General features: G+C 40.1%; 1 protein-coding gene across 1 annotated transcript in view; it reads left to right on the top strand.

The window, feature by feature from the left end:
• The window catches only part of jade2 (jade family PHD finger 2), a 122,356-nt gene that overhangs the window by 75,769 nt on the left and 27,408 nt on the right, over window positions 1-19,179 (top strand). Inside the window, exons 5-10 of the mRNA XM_057821972.1 lie at window positions 2,224-2,369; window positions 2,492-2,703; window positions 2,770-2,937; window positions 7,115-7,231; window positions 9,090-9,425; window positions 9,518-9,682. Coding sequence (XP_057677955.1) covers window positions 2,224-2,369; window positions 2,492-2,703; window positions 2,770-2,937; window positions 7,115-7,231; window positions 9,090-9,425; window positions 9,518-9,682 — 1,144 coding nt within the window. The remainder of the gene's footprint in view (window positions 1-2,223; window positions 2,370-2,491; window positions 2,704-2,769; window positions 2,938-7,114; window positions 7,232-9,089; window positions 9,426-9,517; window positions 9,683-19,179) is intronic.

Genomic DNA, 19,179 nt, shown 5'->3' with positions numbered 1-19,179 from the left:
AATGATAAATCTGAATAACTACATTGACTACGCACAAAAAAAAATATTAAAAATTTGGGGAGAAGGATGGGGGGCGCTACTTTGCGGTTTTTCACTTATCGCGGCAGGTTCTGGTCCTCATTAACTGCGAGAAACAAGGGATCAATGTATTTATGTTTTTCTGCTTCATACTCGTACAGTGCCACAGCTGCTCACCCTCCCTCCTGCTAAGTAGTGTGGTCAAACTGTCCAGCTTGCGTTTGGTACTTAAAAGTTAACAATGATTGACAGGTTTGTAGCTTGCCAGAGAAGATTAGTAGCGCTACGATCAAAGGCCCTAATGTTTCAATTATCGTTGAACTTGCATACATTTGCTGTGGCAACTCATTGTGGAAGCGAGAAGCGCGTTCTTTAAAATGGCCAACGTTTAAAAAAAAAATTTTTTTTTACATTATTTTTATTATTTTTTTACAGTGTAGTGTTTTAAGATTAAAAATGCATCATGAGGCGGTTACCAGTGAGGTAACAACGTGTCAACAAAAACCAAAAAATTAGTTAAAACGAATAGATGTGGTTTATTGTGTGTATTTTCTCACTGTGAGTTTGTTGTTATTGTTGCGTCACATGACTTAAATGTCAGTCGCGGGCTACTGGCTCCCACTGGGTCACACAGAGTTCCCGACCCCATTTCCCGCTGTTGTTGACCGTGGAGACGTGTCAGTCTGGAAGAGCTGCAGAGCAGACAGCGCCTGGAGGAACTTCCTGCCCTGCCTCACCCCTGCGACCGCTCTCTTTGACACACTTTCACTCGTTTAGGGTTCAAGGAGGCCTCTGGCCTTTTTTTAAAAAAAAATTGTTCTTTGTTATTTTAAAAATTCAGCCCCTCAGACCAGTGTTGTTTTCGTGAACAATGACGCCAACGAAAACACATTTTTTTCATGGCAACGACGAGACGATAACAAACTAAAAAAGTGTTTTGGGAGACTAAAACATAATGAGACGAATGCCAGTTTTTATCTGACGAGACGAGAATGAGATGAAAATGCACTAGTTTCCGTCACATGTTCACATTGTGTGACATTCATGTGTAGTTAGTCTGCATCGTAGCAGTGTCTGGTTGTGTCACTCATGTGACATGCTAGCCCCCGACTCTCCAGTGTGTCATCTCCAGTCTCCATGAAGGCTTGCATACATCGTAAGATGTGTTTTCTTATCTTGGCCAGAGAGAATATACTATGTTGCTTTAGCCTTTAAAGGTCTGTGCTGAATGATCATCACACACTAAAGGTAACTCGTAGCGTTAGCATAGCATTCGCGTTCGAGTTAGCATTAAGCTTATATCTCGACAACTTTCCATACAGTTCGTAGCGTCCAGGTGGGTATAATTAATTGAAAATAATGTACTTTTTCCTGCTGAGTGTGTATTGTCACCAAGTTGGCATTGTCCTTGTAGATGCTACAATATGCGCTCGTCTGTCTATGTTCATTTGGAATAGCTGGAAATAGACATGTGCCGATTACCGGTTTCAAGGTATACTGTGGTATGAAAACGTCAAGGTTTCGAAACCGCAAAAAAATTCTGCCATACTGTCCCTAATGTAATAGCTATTTTTTTTATGTTCCCAAAAAATGGATGGAGAAATCCCTCGCTTACAGCTGTAAAGCTCAACCCTCCCCCACCGGTTGTTGCTCAGTGTCAGTGAGTCCGCTGTGCTACACGATGGCTGGAAGAGGTGAAACTCCTGAACTTTTTCCCCCATGGAAGGAAATGAAATCGCTGATATGGAAATACTTCGGCTACAGAAAAGTTACAGACTCCAGCTCCAGCGTGTTTAGTGTTTCGAGCGTTAGTAAAACATGTGGTCATTTTTCTTTCTGGCAACTGTCTGTGTTGAGAAAGAGAGTGTGTGTATAACGTAAACATGATACGAGTCATACGCATGTTCTTTTTATGGAAAATAATTCAATTATTTTTGTTCTGATGGCGGATAGCATTGATAGAATGGCTCAAAATTATCCACTTTAATAGTAAATGTTATCTCGATGACTGCCATTGACGGCACTAGATGTCCAATTCATTTTGACTGGAAGGGGGCGAATGAACATTTGAGCTGGGATACAAACGAATGTATCTATCATCGTCAATGGCACTGAAAGGGTTAGCCAGTTTAATTTGGTGGCATGTCTATCATGACTCAAAAAAGCAGTGCAAATAAATTAATTGTTCATCTTTTCTTTGCACAGGTTACTCCCTGAGTCAATATCTGGAACGTCCCTTGAGGGCGACGAGGACCCCAGGCCTCTCCCCGGCCAAGTGTACAGCTGTTACGACCTGGACGACACAGACGTGGCCTGGTTGGAACTCGTGAATCTCGAGTTTGCGCAGATGGGTAGGTGTTAGGGCTTGTCTTTATTTACTTATTAGCTGCCATTGACGGTAATGAATGATTATTTAGCCAATGTGTGACTGAAGTATCTTGAAGTGGACATCTGTCATCGTGTCTCCCGTCAGCGCTACCTGAGCTGGACGAGCTGACGATGGAGCGCGTCCTGGTGGAGCTAGAGCGCGTGTGCGAGGAGAAGATGGGGCAGGCCATAGAGGCGGAGGAAGGCCTAGGCATCGAGTACGACGAGGATGTGGTCTGCGATGTGTGCCGCTCGCCCGAGGGCGAGGACGGCAATGAGATGGTCTTTTGCGACAAGTGCAACGTCTGTGTGCACCAGGTGCTGTGTTTTCAACTTGTTATTAACTCGTATGCTTAGCCGGCTGACCGCCGTCTCGGTTTTCAGGCCTGTTATGGCATCCTAAAGGTCCCGCAGGGCAACTGGCTTTGTCGGACGTGCGCCCTGGGCGTACAGCCCAAGTGTCTGCTGTGCCCCAAGCGGGGTGGTGCCCTCAAGCCCACCCGCAGTGGAACCAAGTGGGTCCACGTCAGCTGTGCCTTATGGATCCCAGAGGTGAGCTTGACTCTACCCTCAGTCTCCCTTTCTACCGTGGACAATTGCTTTGAATGGACTTATGGCCGCCACACTGTTATGCTCCAGTCTCTATTTTTCTGTTGTGGCCTTGAGTCTACCAAAAATATGATATGACAAATGCTCGAGGAAATATATGTGTTTCATCAACAAACTTCCACTTCAAGGTTTAATCATGAAGTTGTGTTCGAGTTCGCAAGTGAAAATTTTTTAGTCATTTGGTCGCGGCCTATATTGTGATTTCAGGATATGGACATCAGGTCTAAATTACAATTGTATATATTAGGGCTGCAGCTATCAAATATTTTAGTAGTCGAGTATTCTACTGAAAATTCCATCGAATAATCGGATAAAACATATAATTTTTTAGGTAAAGAGCAATTATAAATATACAGTGATACCTCAGCTCACGAACATAATTGGTTCCCAGAAAGTGTGCGTGAGGCGAAAAGTTCGTCTTCCGAACATTTATTTCCCATAAGAAACCATTAAAATGAGAATAATCCGTTCCCAGGTCCCCATAAAACATAATTTTCTACTAAATAAGCCTTAAAACTACACAAAAATATACCTTATTTTATGTATAATAAGTGTGCTATTGTATTATAATTAAAGAAATAAACTGTACTGTATAATAAAGTTGTTTTATTTACCTTTGCGATGGTATGGGAGTGGGAGGAGTGGGAGGAGGAGGGAGGGAGTTACTGTTTGGAAGGAGAGTGTTACCGGCAAAGTGCGCAGTTAGCGTAGACTCCACTGCTGTGCCCCCCGCATGCTTTTGGTTGTTAATAAAAGCGCCCACAAAAAGCCATCCGACACCTCTGGGTGTTTGTATGCAAGCCGCCATCGGGCGCACCGAAGACAACCGACGACAACGAGCCAACGTGACTCGCCGGTCCACTTCTCACGACGGTGGAAGGCTGAAAGCACCGCCAATTACCAGTCGAGGGCGAATTGGTAACACGAGTCACCTTCCATAAGGACTGTATGTAACTCTTTTTCGGTCCCATAATAGCAAAAGTACACTCAATATGGTCCAAAATGTCTATCAAACACAAACCACGTCCGCACTCAACGAAAGGGAGGGGACGAACTGGGACGCCGTGAGCGTGCGTCAGCTTCTCGTGGCGCTGTCCGACCGCGTGGCTTGGTTCGTCCGCCGAAAACTAGTTCGCCAGCAGAGACTATATGCTCGCGAATTTAATGTTCTTGAGGCGAAAAGTTCGTGAGCTTAAGCGTTCGTGAGCCGAGGTATCACTGTACTTCGGAAAACAAGACATGTCACCTCATATTGAACCATTTTTAGACAATCAATGTCTTTATTTTAGATGTACATTGTTGAAAACAGCCAACAATTGCATCTCAGATGTGACTAGGAAAAAAAACAACAAATTCACTGCTTCCACTCAAAAAACCTAAGATTTTATTTTTAAAAAATTCTTGCTTAAAAATATATTACGCTTGAGAACACACATCACTTAAAAGTTTGATGTTTTTCACACGTTTCAATTGAATTTCCATTTGGGTCAGGCTATTTTTAAGTTGTAGTTAAGCTTTAAGTTTAAGCCTAAATTGTAAGTCCTGATCGGATTTTGAGTTTTTGCAGTGTTCAAAATAAATGTATGATACCCGCTGTACTGGAACACATTAGGCACCGGTGCTGCTTGGTGTTTTATCCATCAATGACTACCGAGCTAAATTTGACAGTTAGCTTTATTAAGATTTTATATTACACCCTCATCACTTTACGGCGCTGTATTTTTACAGATTGAATAAAGCCTGTATGAAAAACACGTTAGCCACGCATCGACAGTAGTCAAAATTAATAGAAACTTAGCCCTCCGCAGGGCTAATGTTACGTTAGCAAGGTACAGTACCGTTAATATTATTTATTACCGCTACGTTAACTTATTGTCCCGATTATCGCTCCTCCGCTTTCAGAGTAAATGGGGTGCCTTCGGTGGAGCTGGGGCTAGACGGGCGGGTCGTGCGGTGGCGCCCGGGTTTCAGGGTCAGTCATCGTTCGCGGGGTCCTGCCGGGAGTGGCGAAGTGTCAGCGGGGCCGCTGGTAGTCAGGGCCGGGCGGGGGTAGTGTTATGCAAGCGCTGTCTTACAGTGTTCGCCTTGGTCTCCAGCTTGAAATGCTCCCACACTTTTGACATTTTCTGCTTTTTCTTGGTGCCTTTATCTTCGCTTCACGACTTCCTCGTTGGTACCTCTATATTCATGCGTGGTTGAACTCAAATGTCTGCCGCGTCTCTCTTTTTGCTGTACCCACGAGATGTCAGCACGTTGTGCCGCATTAAAAGTAGTCCGGGCAAAACGTCATGCTTGAAAAAAAGACTTGTTGAACACCAAATTAATTTTTATACGGAAAATAATTACAGTGCATCCGAAACAAATGATTATAACAATATATTTGAGAGAAAAAGCATGTAATTTTGTCTCATTCAAATCTTAATATCTGAACATTTAAATATGTAAACTAAAGTGCAATCACATTCGTAAATGAATGGCTTCTGGTCTTTGAAATGTAAATAAACCAATCTATTGTGATAAAACAACAAAATTGCAATAACTGCATTAACCATCAAAGTGAAGTCTAACTGTAACTGTAGTCTTGACACAAATCTGAATCAGGAAAAACAATGCAAAAAAATAATGCAAACTGGTTAAACTTGAGAGTAGCTGAGATCTGTCATGACAGAACATCGCTTCAATGATATCTGGCGCCATCTAGCGTCGTGAATGGGGAAAGTAGCTGTGATCTGTCATGACAGAAAATCGCTTCAATGATATCTGGCGCCATCTAGCGTCGTGAATGGGTATAATGTCTAGAACGCGAATATAAGACGACCCCTTCTTTCAATGCAAAAAACACCACGTCTTATATTCGGACCAAAACAGAATTTGCCTGGCATTGTCAGCAGTTAGGGCTGCAGCTATCGATTATTTTAGTAGTCGATTAATCGATGAACTAGTTAGTTCGAACAATCGAGTAATCGGATAAGGAACATAAAAAATTAAAATACCTGAGCTGAGCCTCAAACGGTAAAAAAAAATAATAAATAAATAAATAAATGGGATCTTAGTACAACCAAAGAACAAGTGGCTAACTTACATAGCAAAAGTCCGCTAGTTTAAATGCTATAAAATGTTTTTTATTTAAAAAAAATTTTTTTTACAATGCTCTTAACAAATGGTTCAAACACATATTCCCACAAAAAAACAGCCGGATATACCTATAAACTAAATTACGAATGCATTAAAAAACATAATCCCAAACAAAAACTTAGCTTATGTTGGTCTTAGCAGGGAGCAGCTGGATTCAGCCATGTGAAATGAGGCGTGTCATATTCACTGTCGCCATTAGAGGGCAGTGTATCCACCCAAATCGATAACGCCACTTTAATTAAACGAATACTCGAAGTAGCAAAATTTAATTTGAATCTTTTCTCTAATCGAATTACTTGAGTTAATCGTTTAATCCTTGCAGCACTATCAGCAATAGACATCCATTCAAATTGAGAGGACTAGCTGTGAATGCTCACTTATCAGTGCCATTGACGGCGCTAGACGGCCAATCCATTTTTACTGGGAAGGGCGAGAAAACGAATGCTGCGAAAAAAATGTCTGGTTTTGGTGGAACGTTTCGTTATCTGTCAGTTTGTTTGTTTGTGTACAGCTTCGCAAGTCAATGTTTACACACAAATACACAGACAAACACACCTAGACAATGTCTGACTAGCGAAATTTGACCGACTTAAGTGTGTGTGTATGCTTCCAGAAGAGTTGTTTATGTGGGTCAAGCTTTTAAATGATACACCCCCTGCAGCGTTGTGTCGCAGCCTTCAATTCCAACATAAACGCGCGCGCACACACACACATCTAAGCTTCTAGCATCTCAAGCAATGCAATTTTTATGAGCTTTTTCCTGTTTTCCTGCTGGGAAAGACACAAACAAATAAAGCTACAGCCTCTGGGTAATGTAAGTTCCCTCAATCTGTGTGTGTGTATCTGCGTGACACATCAATTAGCAAACAGATCAATTAGCCGCGGCACTTTTCAATCCCTTTGTCATGGATCTGCACAGAAACAAACACAGAGAAACTAATAATGAACTCAAAGCGTGTTCGTTGTGCTCTAAACTGTGTACTAGGTGAGTATAGGTTGTCCGGAGAAAATGGAGCCCATCACCAAGGTATCCCACATCCCCGCCAGTCGATGGGCTCTGTCCTGCAGCCTGTGTCGAGAACACACCGGAACGTGCATACAGGTAATGGTGACTAAAGATTTACCAAGCAGCGTAAAATTTGGTCAGTATGTACAAGACACAGTGAAGAAAATAGTATTTGAACACCCTGCTATTTTGCAAGTTCTTAGAAATCATGGAGGAGACTGAAATTTCCATCGTAGGTGCATGTCCTGTGAGAGAGATAATCCAAAAATGAAAAATCCAGAAATCTCAATGCATCATTTTTTAACAATTTATTTGTGTGATACAGCTGCAAATAAGTATTTGAACTCCTGTCTGTCAGTGAGAATTCTGACCCTGAAAGACCTATTAGTCCGCCTATTAAAAGTCCACCTCCACTCCATGTATTATCCTGAATAAGTTTGCACTTGTTTGAGGTTGATAGCAGCATAAAGACACCTGTCCACCCCATACAATCAGTAAGACTCTAACTTGTAACATGGTCAAGACCAAAAAGCTGTCCAAAGAAACCAGAGACAAAATTGTTCAACTCCACAAGGCTGGAAAGGGCTCCGGAGCAATTGCCAAGCAGCTTAGTGAAAAAAGTCCAATGTTGGAGCAATAATTAGAAAATGGAAGAAGCTAAGCATGACAGGCGATCTCAATCAGAGTGGAGCCCCTTGTAAGATACCACCTCGTGGGGTCTTAATGATCCCAAGAAAGATGAGGAATCAGCCAAGAACTACACGACAAGAGTTGGAGTTGACCTGAAAAGATCTGGGTTAGTGTTGGTAATGCACTAAGACGTCAGGGTTTGAAATCATGCATGGCATGGAACGTTCTCCTGGTTAAACCAGAACATGTCAAGGCCCATATTTAGTTTGCCAATGACCATTTGGATGATGCAGAGGAGTCATGAGAGCAAGTTTTGTGGTCAGATGAGAGTAAAGTGTAACTTTTGGGTCATAATTCCACTAACTGTGTTTGGAGGAAGAAGAATGATGAGTACTAGCTCAAGAACACCATCCCTACTGTGAAGCATGGGGGATGGTAACACTGTATTAAAGAGAGGATGACTGGGGCCCTGTAATGTTCGATTTTGTGGAACAACCTCCTTCCTTCAGTCAGAGCATTGAAGATAGGTCGTTCCTGGGTCTTCAAACATCACAATGACCCGAAGCACACAGCCAGGTAAACCAAGGAGTGGCTCAGTTAGAAGCATAACAAGGTTTAGCATGGCCTAGCCGGTCTCCAGACCTAAACCCAATACAAAATCTTTGGAGGGATCTCAAAGACTGTGTTTCTCAGCGACGGCATAGAAACCTGATGGGTGGGCCAAGGTCCCTCCTGCAGTGTGTGCAAACCTGGTGAAAAACTACAGGAAATGTTTTACCTCTGTAATTGCAAACAAAGGCTACTGTACCAAATGTTAACATTCGTTTTCTCAGGTGTTCAAATGCTTATTTGCAGCGGTATCACACAAGCAAATCGTTACAAAAATCATACATTGTGATTTCAGCATTTTTCTTTTTAGATTCTCTCTCTCACAGTGGACATGTACCTACGAGGAAAATTTCAGACCCCTCCATGATTTCTAAGTTGGAGAACTTGCTAAATAGCAGAGTGCTCAAATACTTATTTTCTTCACTTGTACATTGCAAGTTGTCTGGTCTTCTGTGATTTGGGCTGAATTTTAAAATCGATGCTAGAAATGGGGCTATAAAGCACAGACTGAATCTGAAAGAACCAAAAATCCATTCAAAAGATTCATGACTCTGTAAATAAAGAACATTTTTGGAAAATGCATCCCCGGGGGCAGTTCAAATTGATTGGACATCTTCTAAAGATTAACTCATTTAAATTCACAGCAAAGGATGAAAAGAGTCACAAGATTGGAATCATGACCGATCACCCTTTCGCGATTCTTCTACCTCAACAGTGTTCGATGCCGTCTTGTATTGTGGCCTTCCACGTGACGTGCGCCTTCGACCACGGTCTGGAAATGAGGACCATCCTGGCCGAGAACGACGAGGTCCGCTTCAAGTCCTTCTGTCTGGAGCACAATGGCGGCGGAGTGGCCCGACCCGAGTGCACTCCCGAGCTCCCGGAGTCCAAACCGGTACCGTATTCGGTCTCTGAGAGGGCGGAGCGGGACCAGTTGGAGCGGGACAAAGTGAGCCAGAGGAAGCAGAAGCTCCAGGAACTGGAGGACGAGTTCTACCGACTGGTGGACCCTGGCGAGGTGGCAGAAAACATGACGCTACCTGTTACCCAGGTACTTTCAGAACTTTTTGATCGTGCTACCTTGTTATTTTGGGAGCATTTAAATTCATTTTCAATGGGGAAAATTGATTTCCTTTTTCTAAGGTGGACTTCCTATACCAGTTCTGGAAGCTGAAAAGGAAGGCCAACTTCAACCAACCTCTGGTGACTCTTAAACAAGACGAAGTAGACAACTTGGCCCAGCAGGAGCAGGACGTCCTGTACCGTCGACTCAAGCTTTTCACGCACCTCCGACAAGATCTGGAGAGGGTAAGTAGGCACCAGTTTTATCTGCAATCCTGTCAAGTACAGTAAGTTCTGGAAAGATGTCACAGTTTAATAAAGAACCAACAGTTCCATTGGAATAATGTCCATGTTAATTAATTGGCTGCCATTTACAGCGACATTTGCCCTTTGACAAGAAAACATGACTGTAGTTAGCCCTCAAAAATCCATAAATAAGCCACTTTGTTGACAGTAGAGCAGCTGTGTTAAAGTGCACTTGTTGTATACCAGCATTTTTGGAAGTCACTAACACACAGGCAGTGATGCGAAAAAATGTGATTTCTAAAGGCAGTGAAATAGCCTCCGCCGCTTGACTTAAGGAGTATAGAAGGGGTGATTTACAGTCTTTATCGATCTTTTCTGTTACACTTTCTTACCTCTACTGGTGATAAAGTGCCCAATAGCTCCCCGGAAGGCAGCGAGACCTCAACAAGTGCTCTCCAGTGTCTCCTTTTCACGCCGTCGCTAAGATTAACTCTGCTCAGGTTCATCACGGCGACGTGGCTCGCAAGTCAGTCTATCGATTCACTGCTGACGTCAAGCTACCGCGAAGGAGGCTAGTTTCTTTTAGTAACTGGCTGAAAGAGGAGACACATTTTTTTCACAAAATCCAGGAAAAAATATTTTCATGAGTTTTTTCCCGTCACTTGGAATAAAAAAAAATCTTAATAATTGTAAGAATTAAGGTGCTGCATGTGCTGCATTATGTGCCTCCATTGTGTGAACATATGCGTGAGAGGTTTCCAATCAACTCTGATTTACTGGCAAATTGAAAAACCTCCTTCCATTTACCCTCCGCGTGCGTGCACGCGTGTAAATTTCTGGGGGCTAATGTCGCCCTGGATTAACGCCCCCCTCTTCCTTCACTCTTGGTCTTTGAAGTCCTGCCAGCATAACGAATTGCTCCGTGATGTCCCCAAACTCATCGGTAAGCTTTTTGGCCGACTAGACATTCCGCTCAAGTAGTAGACAACGGTCGTTGCTTAAGTCCTGCAGATGTCGGTGGTTCATTTATCATTTTTAAATGAATAATGTCAAGTTCACATACGAATCCTTAGGTAGGCATTTTTAATATTACCCAAAATAAGGAGAGAAGGCACTCAATTTGGTTGAAAAGCTTGCAAGGAGAAAGAGGGGAAACTAGAAAACTAAACTAGCTAACAGCTTCCGCAATCATTCTAACTAGCCCCTCCTTCAGCGAATATAAAACGATCTAATTGTTTTTCAGCACTTTTTAAATTGTATTTTAAATATACACTGCACCTCTGGTCCTTATAGGCTGCTATAAAACAATGTATTCTGGTGCACTTATTTATTTATTTATCTATCTCAATTTTTACAAGCTGAAGGCTGTCTGTCAACTGACAACTTTTAAGTTGTTCTTGTTGTTTCTGCCACTAACTTTGAAGTCCTACTGTTCCATCATTCGTGAACCGATCGTCTGGAAACGACCTACCTATGTAGCATAGGTTATTATTAGTGCTGCGACGACTAATCAATTAATTCGATTAGGAAAAAGCTTTAAATCAAATTTTGCCACTTTGAGTATTCGTTTAATTAGAGCGACGTTGTAATGGTTTGATTTGAAAGTGTTTGCATCTAGTTTTCTTGATTTGGGTGGATGCACTGCCCTCTGGTGGCAACAGTGAATATAACATACCTCATTTTACATGGCTGAATCCAGCTGCTCCCTGTTAGGACCAACATAAGGTAAGTTTTTGTTTGAGCTAATGTTTTTTTTTTTTTTTTTTTTTTTTTTTTTTAATGCATTTGTAATTTAGTTTAGAGGTATATTTATATTATTTTGTGGAAATATGTGTTTGAACGATTTGTTAGGAGTATTGTTAAAAAAAGGGGGGAAAAAGTATCTTATAGCATTTAAGCTAGCGGACTTTTGACAATGCAAGTTAGCCAAATGTTCTTTTGTTGTACTTAGATCCTCTCTTTTTTCATACCGTTTAAGGCTAAGCTCAGGTATCTTAATTAATTTTTAAATTAAAGTGAAATTCTGCATTGTTTGAAGAACACTCAGGATTTTTATTTTGTATCCGCATTTAATGCTCTTTTGACAGTGCAACCTTAACAATCCTTTGTTTTACAGCTCCTAAAATGTATTTTATATTTTATTTATTATATAAAGCATTAAATTTTTCTAATCCGATTACTCGATTATTCGAACTAACTAGTTGAGAGATTAATCGACTACCAAAATAATCGCTAGTTAGTATCTATCGACCCTGTGACACTTTATTCATTTGCACGATGTTGTTTCTTTTGCCCCTAATGGACAGATAGTTAATTAGTTCTACTACTTTGAATGTGTTTCCCCACTTACCATTAGTTCAAACAAAACAAAAAAAACATCCCATTCATATCTATTTGTGCCATTGTTGCCATGACAAATAACACTCCACATTTCCTCTCGTTATTCATGTCGCTGTTACAGGATAAAACCATTTCCTAACCTCAGATCTGACATGGTATTCATTCCCTTTCCAAGTCTTGAGGGAAGGCTGCTTTTTTTATGATGTATTTTAGCCATGGAAAAAAGACTGAGGGGGAAAGAGAAGCCAGATGACAATTGAGTTGATTTCTTTGGTGCTTAAATGTATTAGTGAAGCCCATCTAGTGGCCCATCTCGCGTCTTCATGTCTGCCATCAACTGTCTTGTTATGTAACTTCCTCAGGTTCAGACAGAGGACAAGGGAAAAAAACTATTCAGTGACTCAGCCTGCACACACATACACAACAGTGAAGAATGAATAATCATGTTTCAGTGCCATTGACGGCCATCGTTGTCAATGGCAGCTCAGGCTGTGCGATATGTAAATTCTCAAATCTATGACGTTTACCCAATTCACTTTATTTTTTAATTGACGTTAAACTGACGTGCCGCAAATGTTCAATACATCAAGTAGTGCTGCAACCTAAAAGTATCCAGTGTAATCAGAATTAGCAAAGTAGCTTATATACCATAATTTTTGCACTATAATGTGCACCTGTTTATAAGCCGCCACCCACCAAATTTGACACGAAAACGGCATTTGTTCATAGATAAACCACACTGGACTATGAGCCGCTGCTGTCCTCACTATATTATTAGATATTTACACCAAAAGATATTAAACGGTAACACTTTATATGACAGCGGCATCATACAACTGTGATAAGACCAAATGAACCACTATGAAGCTTTGAACCAATTGGCTGCAAAGCTTCACTGCTTCAAGAAGCTTCATTTGGCTATCACTGCTCCCTTGGGGGAGACAGTCAACCTTTGCTGCCACCTGCTGTCAACACTGTTGTCGTCCAACATGCCTCCTAGCATACACTGAAGCACTACAGATGTAAATAACAATCAAAATTCATGTTCTGCACTAATTATTTCTTCAGTTACTGTTCCAGTTGTTTCATTAATTGCTATTTATAGTATTTTGTAACACTTTATTTGACAGTGGCGCCTTAAGACTGTTATTAGACAATCATAAGTATGACATGACACTTATGAGCATTAATGAATGCTTAAAAGAGATGTCATTTAGTGTTATCCGGCTACTTATCTAACTTTTGAATGGATGTAAAAGATCCAAGCTGGACATAAATGGGGTTAGTGGCATAATTTGCCAGATGACACTTAATCACATCTGTCATAAGCATTCAGTAATGTCCGTTATAGTGTCATGTCACAATTATGACAGACTTGTCAAATAAAGTGTTACCTATTAACCCAAATAAAGCAATAAATAAGCCGCACTGGACTATAAGCCGCAGGACTCAAAATGACGGAAAAAAACATGATTGGGAGACGAAAACATAACGAGACGAATGCCAATTTTCGTCTGGGATGACAAAAAAACGCAATAGTTTAGTCTCATGTTCACAATGTGTGACATTTTATATGTAGTAAGCCTGCATCGTAACAGTGTCTGGTTGTGTCACTCATTTGACGTACTGCGCCGCCCCCCAATACCAACTCGCCATTATCCTCTCCTCTCAAGGCTTGCACACACGGTAAGATTTGTTTTCTTATCTTGGCCATAGAGAATATGCAATGTTGCTTTAGCCTTTAAAGATCGTGGCGTTAGCATAGCATTCGCGTTACCAATAGCCTAATGCTAATTGCGAGCGTCCTCTTAAACTCTCTGACAACTTTTTTTTTACATACAGTTCGTGCCGTCCAGGTGGGTGTAATTACCGTATTGGCCCGAATATAAGACGGTGTTTTTTGCATTGAAAAAAAGATTGAAAAAAAGGGGGTCGTCTTATCGCGGTCTAGACATTATACCCATTCACAACGCTAGATGACGCCAGATATCATTGAAGCGATGTTCTGTTATGACAGATCTCAGTTACTCTCCCCATTCACGACGCTAGATGGCGCCAGATATCATTGAAGCGATGTTCTGTCATGACAGATCTCAGCTACTAGCCAGTTTGCATTATTTTATTGCAATGTTTTTCCTTATTCAGATTTGTTTCAAGACTACAGTTACAGTTAGACTTCACTTTGATGGTTAATGCAGTTTAGGGCTGCAGCTATCGAATATTTTAGTAATCGAGTAATCGACTGAAAATTCTATCGATTAATCGAGTAATCGGATAAAACAAATATATTTTTAGGTGAAGAGCAATTATAAATATACATGAGAAAACAAGACATTTCATCTAATTTTGAACCATTTTCAGTCAATCAATGTCTTTATTTTCGATGTATATTGTTGAAAAACGCCAACAATTGCATCTCAGATGTAACTAGAATAAAAAAATTTTTAAAAAAGACTAATTCACTGCTTTCACTCAAAAAACCTGTAGATCTTATTTAAAAAAAAAAAAAATTTAGGTATATGTAACCTAAAAATGCCGTTACGCTTGATAACACACATCACTTAAAAGTTAGGATTTTTTCCCATGTGTTTCAATTGAATTTCTATTTGTGTCAAGCCATTTTTAAGTTCTAGTTAAGTTTTAAGTTAGTCTAAACTGTAAGTCCTGATAGGATTTTGAGTTTTTGCAGTGTTCAAAATAAATGTATGATACAGGCTGTATTGGAGCACATTAGGGACCAGTGCTACTTGGTGTTTTATCCAGCAATGACTACTTAGCTAAAATTGATAGTTAGCATTATTGAGTTTTTATTTTACACCCTCATCACTCCAAAACGCTATGTTATGTTAAAGCCTGTATGTAAGACACGTTAGCCACGCATCGACAGTGGTCATAATTAATAGAAACCTAGCCCTCCGCAGGGCTAACGTTACGTGAGCTAGTGACAGTAACGTTAATCTTATTTATTAGTGCTTAGCGCTCTACTGCTTTAAGATGGCGGCTGTTTACTAACGCTGCCCAGACGCGGCCGAATCTGTCATTTTGCATCTAGTTCAACATACATGTGATCTCTATGAGACTCATCAGACGCTACCTGCTATCAACGTAGCATCGTGCGGGCTAGTATTTAGCAACGTCGGCGTCGTTTGTAGCAGCTGTCGGCTGATGTAAGTTTTTTTTTTTTTTGCTTCTTCCTCTACGCACGTGACATCAGCGCGTTGTCCTGCATTAAAAGTAGTCCGAGCAAAACGTGATGCTTAGAGCTGTCAAAATAAACGATTACTCAAGGTGAATAAAATTACTCGGATCAGTTTTTAAACTCGAGTTACTCGAGTTGCTCGAGTATTCGTTTAAGCTCTAATGCAGTTATTGCAATTATGTTGTTTTATCACAATAGATTAGTTTGATTATTTACATTTCAAAAACCAGAAGCCATTCATTTACAAATGTGATTGCACTTTAGTTTACATATTTAAATGTTCAGATATTAAGATTTGAATGAGGCAAAATAACCTGCCTTTTCTCTCAAATATATTTTTATAATCATTTGTTTGAGATGTACTGTAATTATTTTCTGTATAAAAATTAATTTGGTGTTCAAAAGTCTTTTTTCAAACATAAGTCTTTAAAAAGAGGGGGGTCGTCTTATAATCAGGGCCGTCTTATATTCCGGCCAATAATTGAATATAATTAAGTAAGTAATTGAAAATAATGTACTGTTTTCCTGCTGAGTGGGTACTATCACCAAGTTGGCGTTGTCCTTGTAGACGCTACAATGTGCTCGTCTGTCAGTGTTCATTCGAAATAGTCGGAAGTTTTTATTCATTTATTCATTTTCGGAGTAATTTGTTTTTTTAAATTTTACAGACGAAAACATTTTTAGTAAACATCGACTAAAACTTGATGAAATTACTCTTGAGTTTTCGTCAACAAAAACTCGACGAAGACACATTTTGAGATGACTAAAATATGACTAAGACTAATAAGTATTATCGTCCAAAAGACTTAAGACGAAAATTAAAAGGTCTGCCAAAAACAACACTGTTTCAAATGCAAAGATATCTAATTATCGACTAATAGTTGTTACTAGTTGTTTTCACCTTTTGACTGCTCTGTATAAAGTTAGCATAATTAAATCAACAATTGATTATTTAATATAAGTATTTCAGAACGAACTTTGTGGATAATTTGTCGCTATTTTCAATTGTCTTGCCTGCATTACTCACGTAAGTTGGCAGGAGGAACTATCTGGATAACTATTGAGTGAAGATAGGGACATCTTGAGGCCGATTAGTGGTACTACTATTGCATATGAATCCCAAAATGTAGCAAGTGAGCGCACGTTGGGCGCTCTCTGCTCGGAAAAAAGCATTGCAGGAAAAGGTCAATGACGAAAATGAAAATAGACATGTAAATATCGATAGTAAGTTTTATATCGTACATCACTCATGGCAACCAACGACCTGCAGCACATGTTGTACTGCAGCACGACTGTAGTTCAACAGCAACCCTCATCAATTTCTTTCACCTGTTTTTTTTCTACCTCCTCCTCCCTGACACCATCCCGCTAGCTGCCCCTCTGATACCGCAATGAAATAAATATGAGTACGTGTATAAATATTTATTGCCGCTTGTGTGTTTCCACGGCCTCAGTGGAGATGAATAATTCACGGCCAGTCGAACCCTAAATTCACATGGCTTTGATAAGACAATGGGGGTGCGTACATACACACACACACGTAAAACAGTGTAATAATGCCAAAGTGTGTATTAGCCACTAAAGTGAACAGCAGTTTACTGGTATTGCTTATTGTTTTTTTCCTTTTCCGGCACGAAACATTAAACAAAAACAATAAATTAGTCAAAACGACAGTACGGGCAGCCAAATTGTTATTTCAATAAAAGCCGAGCGGATGCCCAGACTGTCACAAAGTGCTGCATCACTCAATTTAATTCACTTAGCGTCAGAAATGTCACCAAAACAAAGCAAAAAAAAATCTCCTTCAGCTGACTTTACAAAAGGAAAGTCAGTGAAGAAAGTTGCGTGAAGACGTTTTCTGCATTTGAGGACGTAGATGTGATTATGTACGGCAGTTCCGTGGTGTCCATGTGACTAATGGCTAATTTAACCTGTGACAAATGACTTGTTGATGTTCTCGCTGGCACCGTTCTCCGTTGGGAACGTTCCATCTTTGTTTAAACGCCGGCTGTCGCTGCGGTGATAGCAGGCCAATTAGAGATCAATAGTGGTGATATTTACATGGTTCAGGGCCAGCGCAAACGGTCGATTGGGCCCAGTATCAAGTTTAAAGGATGTCGAGTGTAGTACGAGGGTCACATTTAGGCCTGCAGCCATAGAATATTTTAGTCGTCGATTAATCGAGAACTAGTTAGTTTGAATAATTGAGTAATTGGATAAGTAACATGAAAAATGAGAATACCTGAGCTGAGCCTTAAACTGTATAAAATAAATAAATAATTAGGATCTATGTAAAACAAAGAACAATTGCTAACTTATATAGCAAAAGTCTGCTACCTTAAATGCTATAAAATGCTAACATTTTTTTCTTTTACAATTCTCTTGACAAATGGTTCAGACACGTATTCCCACAGAAACAGTTAAGTATACCTATAAACTAAATTATGAATGCATTAAAAAAAAAAAAACGAGCTCAAACAAAAGCTTACCTTATGTTGGTCTTAACAAGGAGCAGCTGGATTCAGCCATGTAAAATGAGCCAGACTAGAGGGCATTGTATCCACCCAAATCAATAAAACTAAATGCAAACACTTTCAAAATAAACCATTACAATTTTAATTCAACTTTAATTAACAACTTTAATTAAACGGATGCCCGAAGCAGCAAAATTTAATTTGAATCTTTTTTGTAATCGAATACTCGAGTTAAACTAGTTACATTTAGTTGCAATCTTAAATTTCTTGGACAAGCTTTGGACAAAATCATCCGAAAATGGTGGCTTTCAACCAAAAAAAACACGGTTTCTTAAAATGTTTGTGGGTCTTGGACCATGGCCATTCCTGTGGCTTCTTGAGTCATTTTTTGTAGGTCTTAATGTTAAGGTTTTTTTTTTTCTTGTTTCAAAGGGATACTGTCTATAGGGGCTGAATTTATAAAGTACTGGCAGTATTGCCCGCCGTTTACGGGTTTGTGTAACGTGAACGCAATACAGCTGAATGGCAAATAAAACATACTTTCCTTAGAGATGCAGCTGTAATGTAGTAATAGTAATAGGACACCATAAAAGGGGTTAATACGCGATCGCTTTATCATCACCATGTACAGTATTGTGGCGAGCGATGTGGAGAAGATTGAGAGAGACGATTTTTACGTTTCACACTTGCTGCTCTTGTGCCCCATACACCGCATGACCTTGAGAGACAGCAACTTTATTGAACACAAAACACCAGAACATAACAACGGCAACCACCACTCTCAATTATGGTTTCCACAACTACCCATGAATCATTGCCGGCGTAACACATAATAAAAAAAGAGTCGCTACAGTAAGAATATCCAGCCGAAATGAATCCCGTAGTAATATTCCGGAAAATTGTTCATATTTTTTTTAATCTAGTGTCTTGTTGTGGAGTACTCAAAACCACAACATGTAATCACAACACATTTAAATTGATACATAAAACTGTAAACTGCGACATTGCATTCGCAAGAGACGCATTTATTGCCCAAAAGAAGGTGCTGTCACCTCCACAATTAGGAATTTTTTATGCTAATTTTTGGAGTTTCATATTAATTCACCGCACTAAATTGAGGCCTACAGAGATCAGACCCATCTAACAACACTTACATACATAAACAACTGCGTAAAAATGTATAAAATCCGCCTAGCCGTTTCGGAGTCTATAGGGAACAAACACACAGCTACACACACACACCCTGACACCCACACACATAGACAAAGTTCCATTTATATACTGTATAAGTTTAGATTTGTGTTTGATAGGCAGAGAATCAACGAGGAAGTGAAACAAATGATTGCTTTTCAAACCCCCTCTGTTATGTACTGTATGTATCCTGTTTTGCTGAATGACACACATACACACACATATTAGCGAGCTAATCAAGCGCAGGTTCCGCACATTGTGTCCCGGTCGAGAAGCTATTTTTATCCGGAGCG

The sequence above is a fragment of the Corythoichthys intestinalis genome, chromosome 18 (genome assembly GCF_030265065.1).
Source record: "Corythoichthys intestinalis isolate RoL2023-P3 chromosome 18, ASM3026506v1, whole genome shotgun sequence".
NCBI lineage: Eukaryota > Metazoa > Chordata > Actinopteri > Syngnathiformes > Syngnathidae > Corythoichthys > Corythoichthys intestinalis.
The sequence above is the reverse complement of the archived record's forward strand: the minus strand, read 5'-3'. Positions and strand labels throughout refer to the sequence as shown.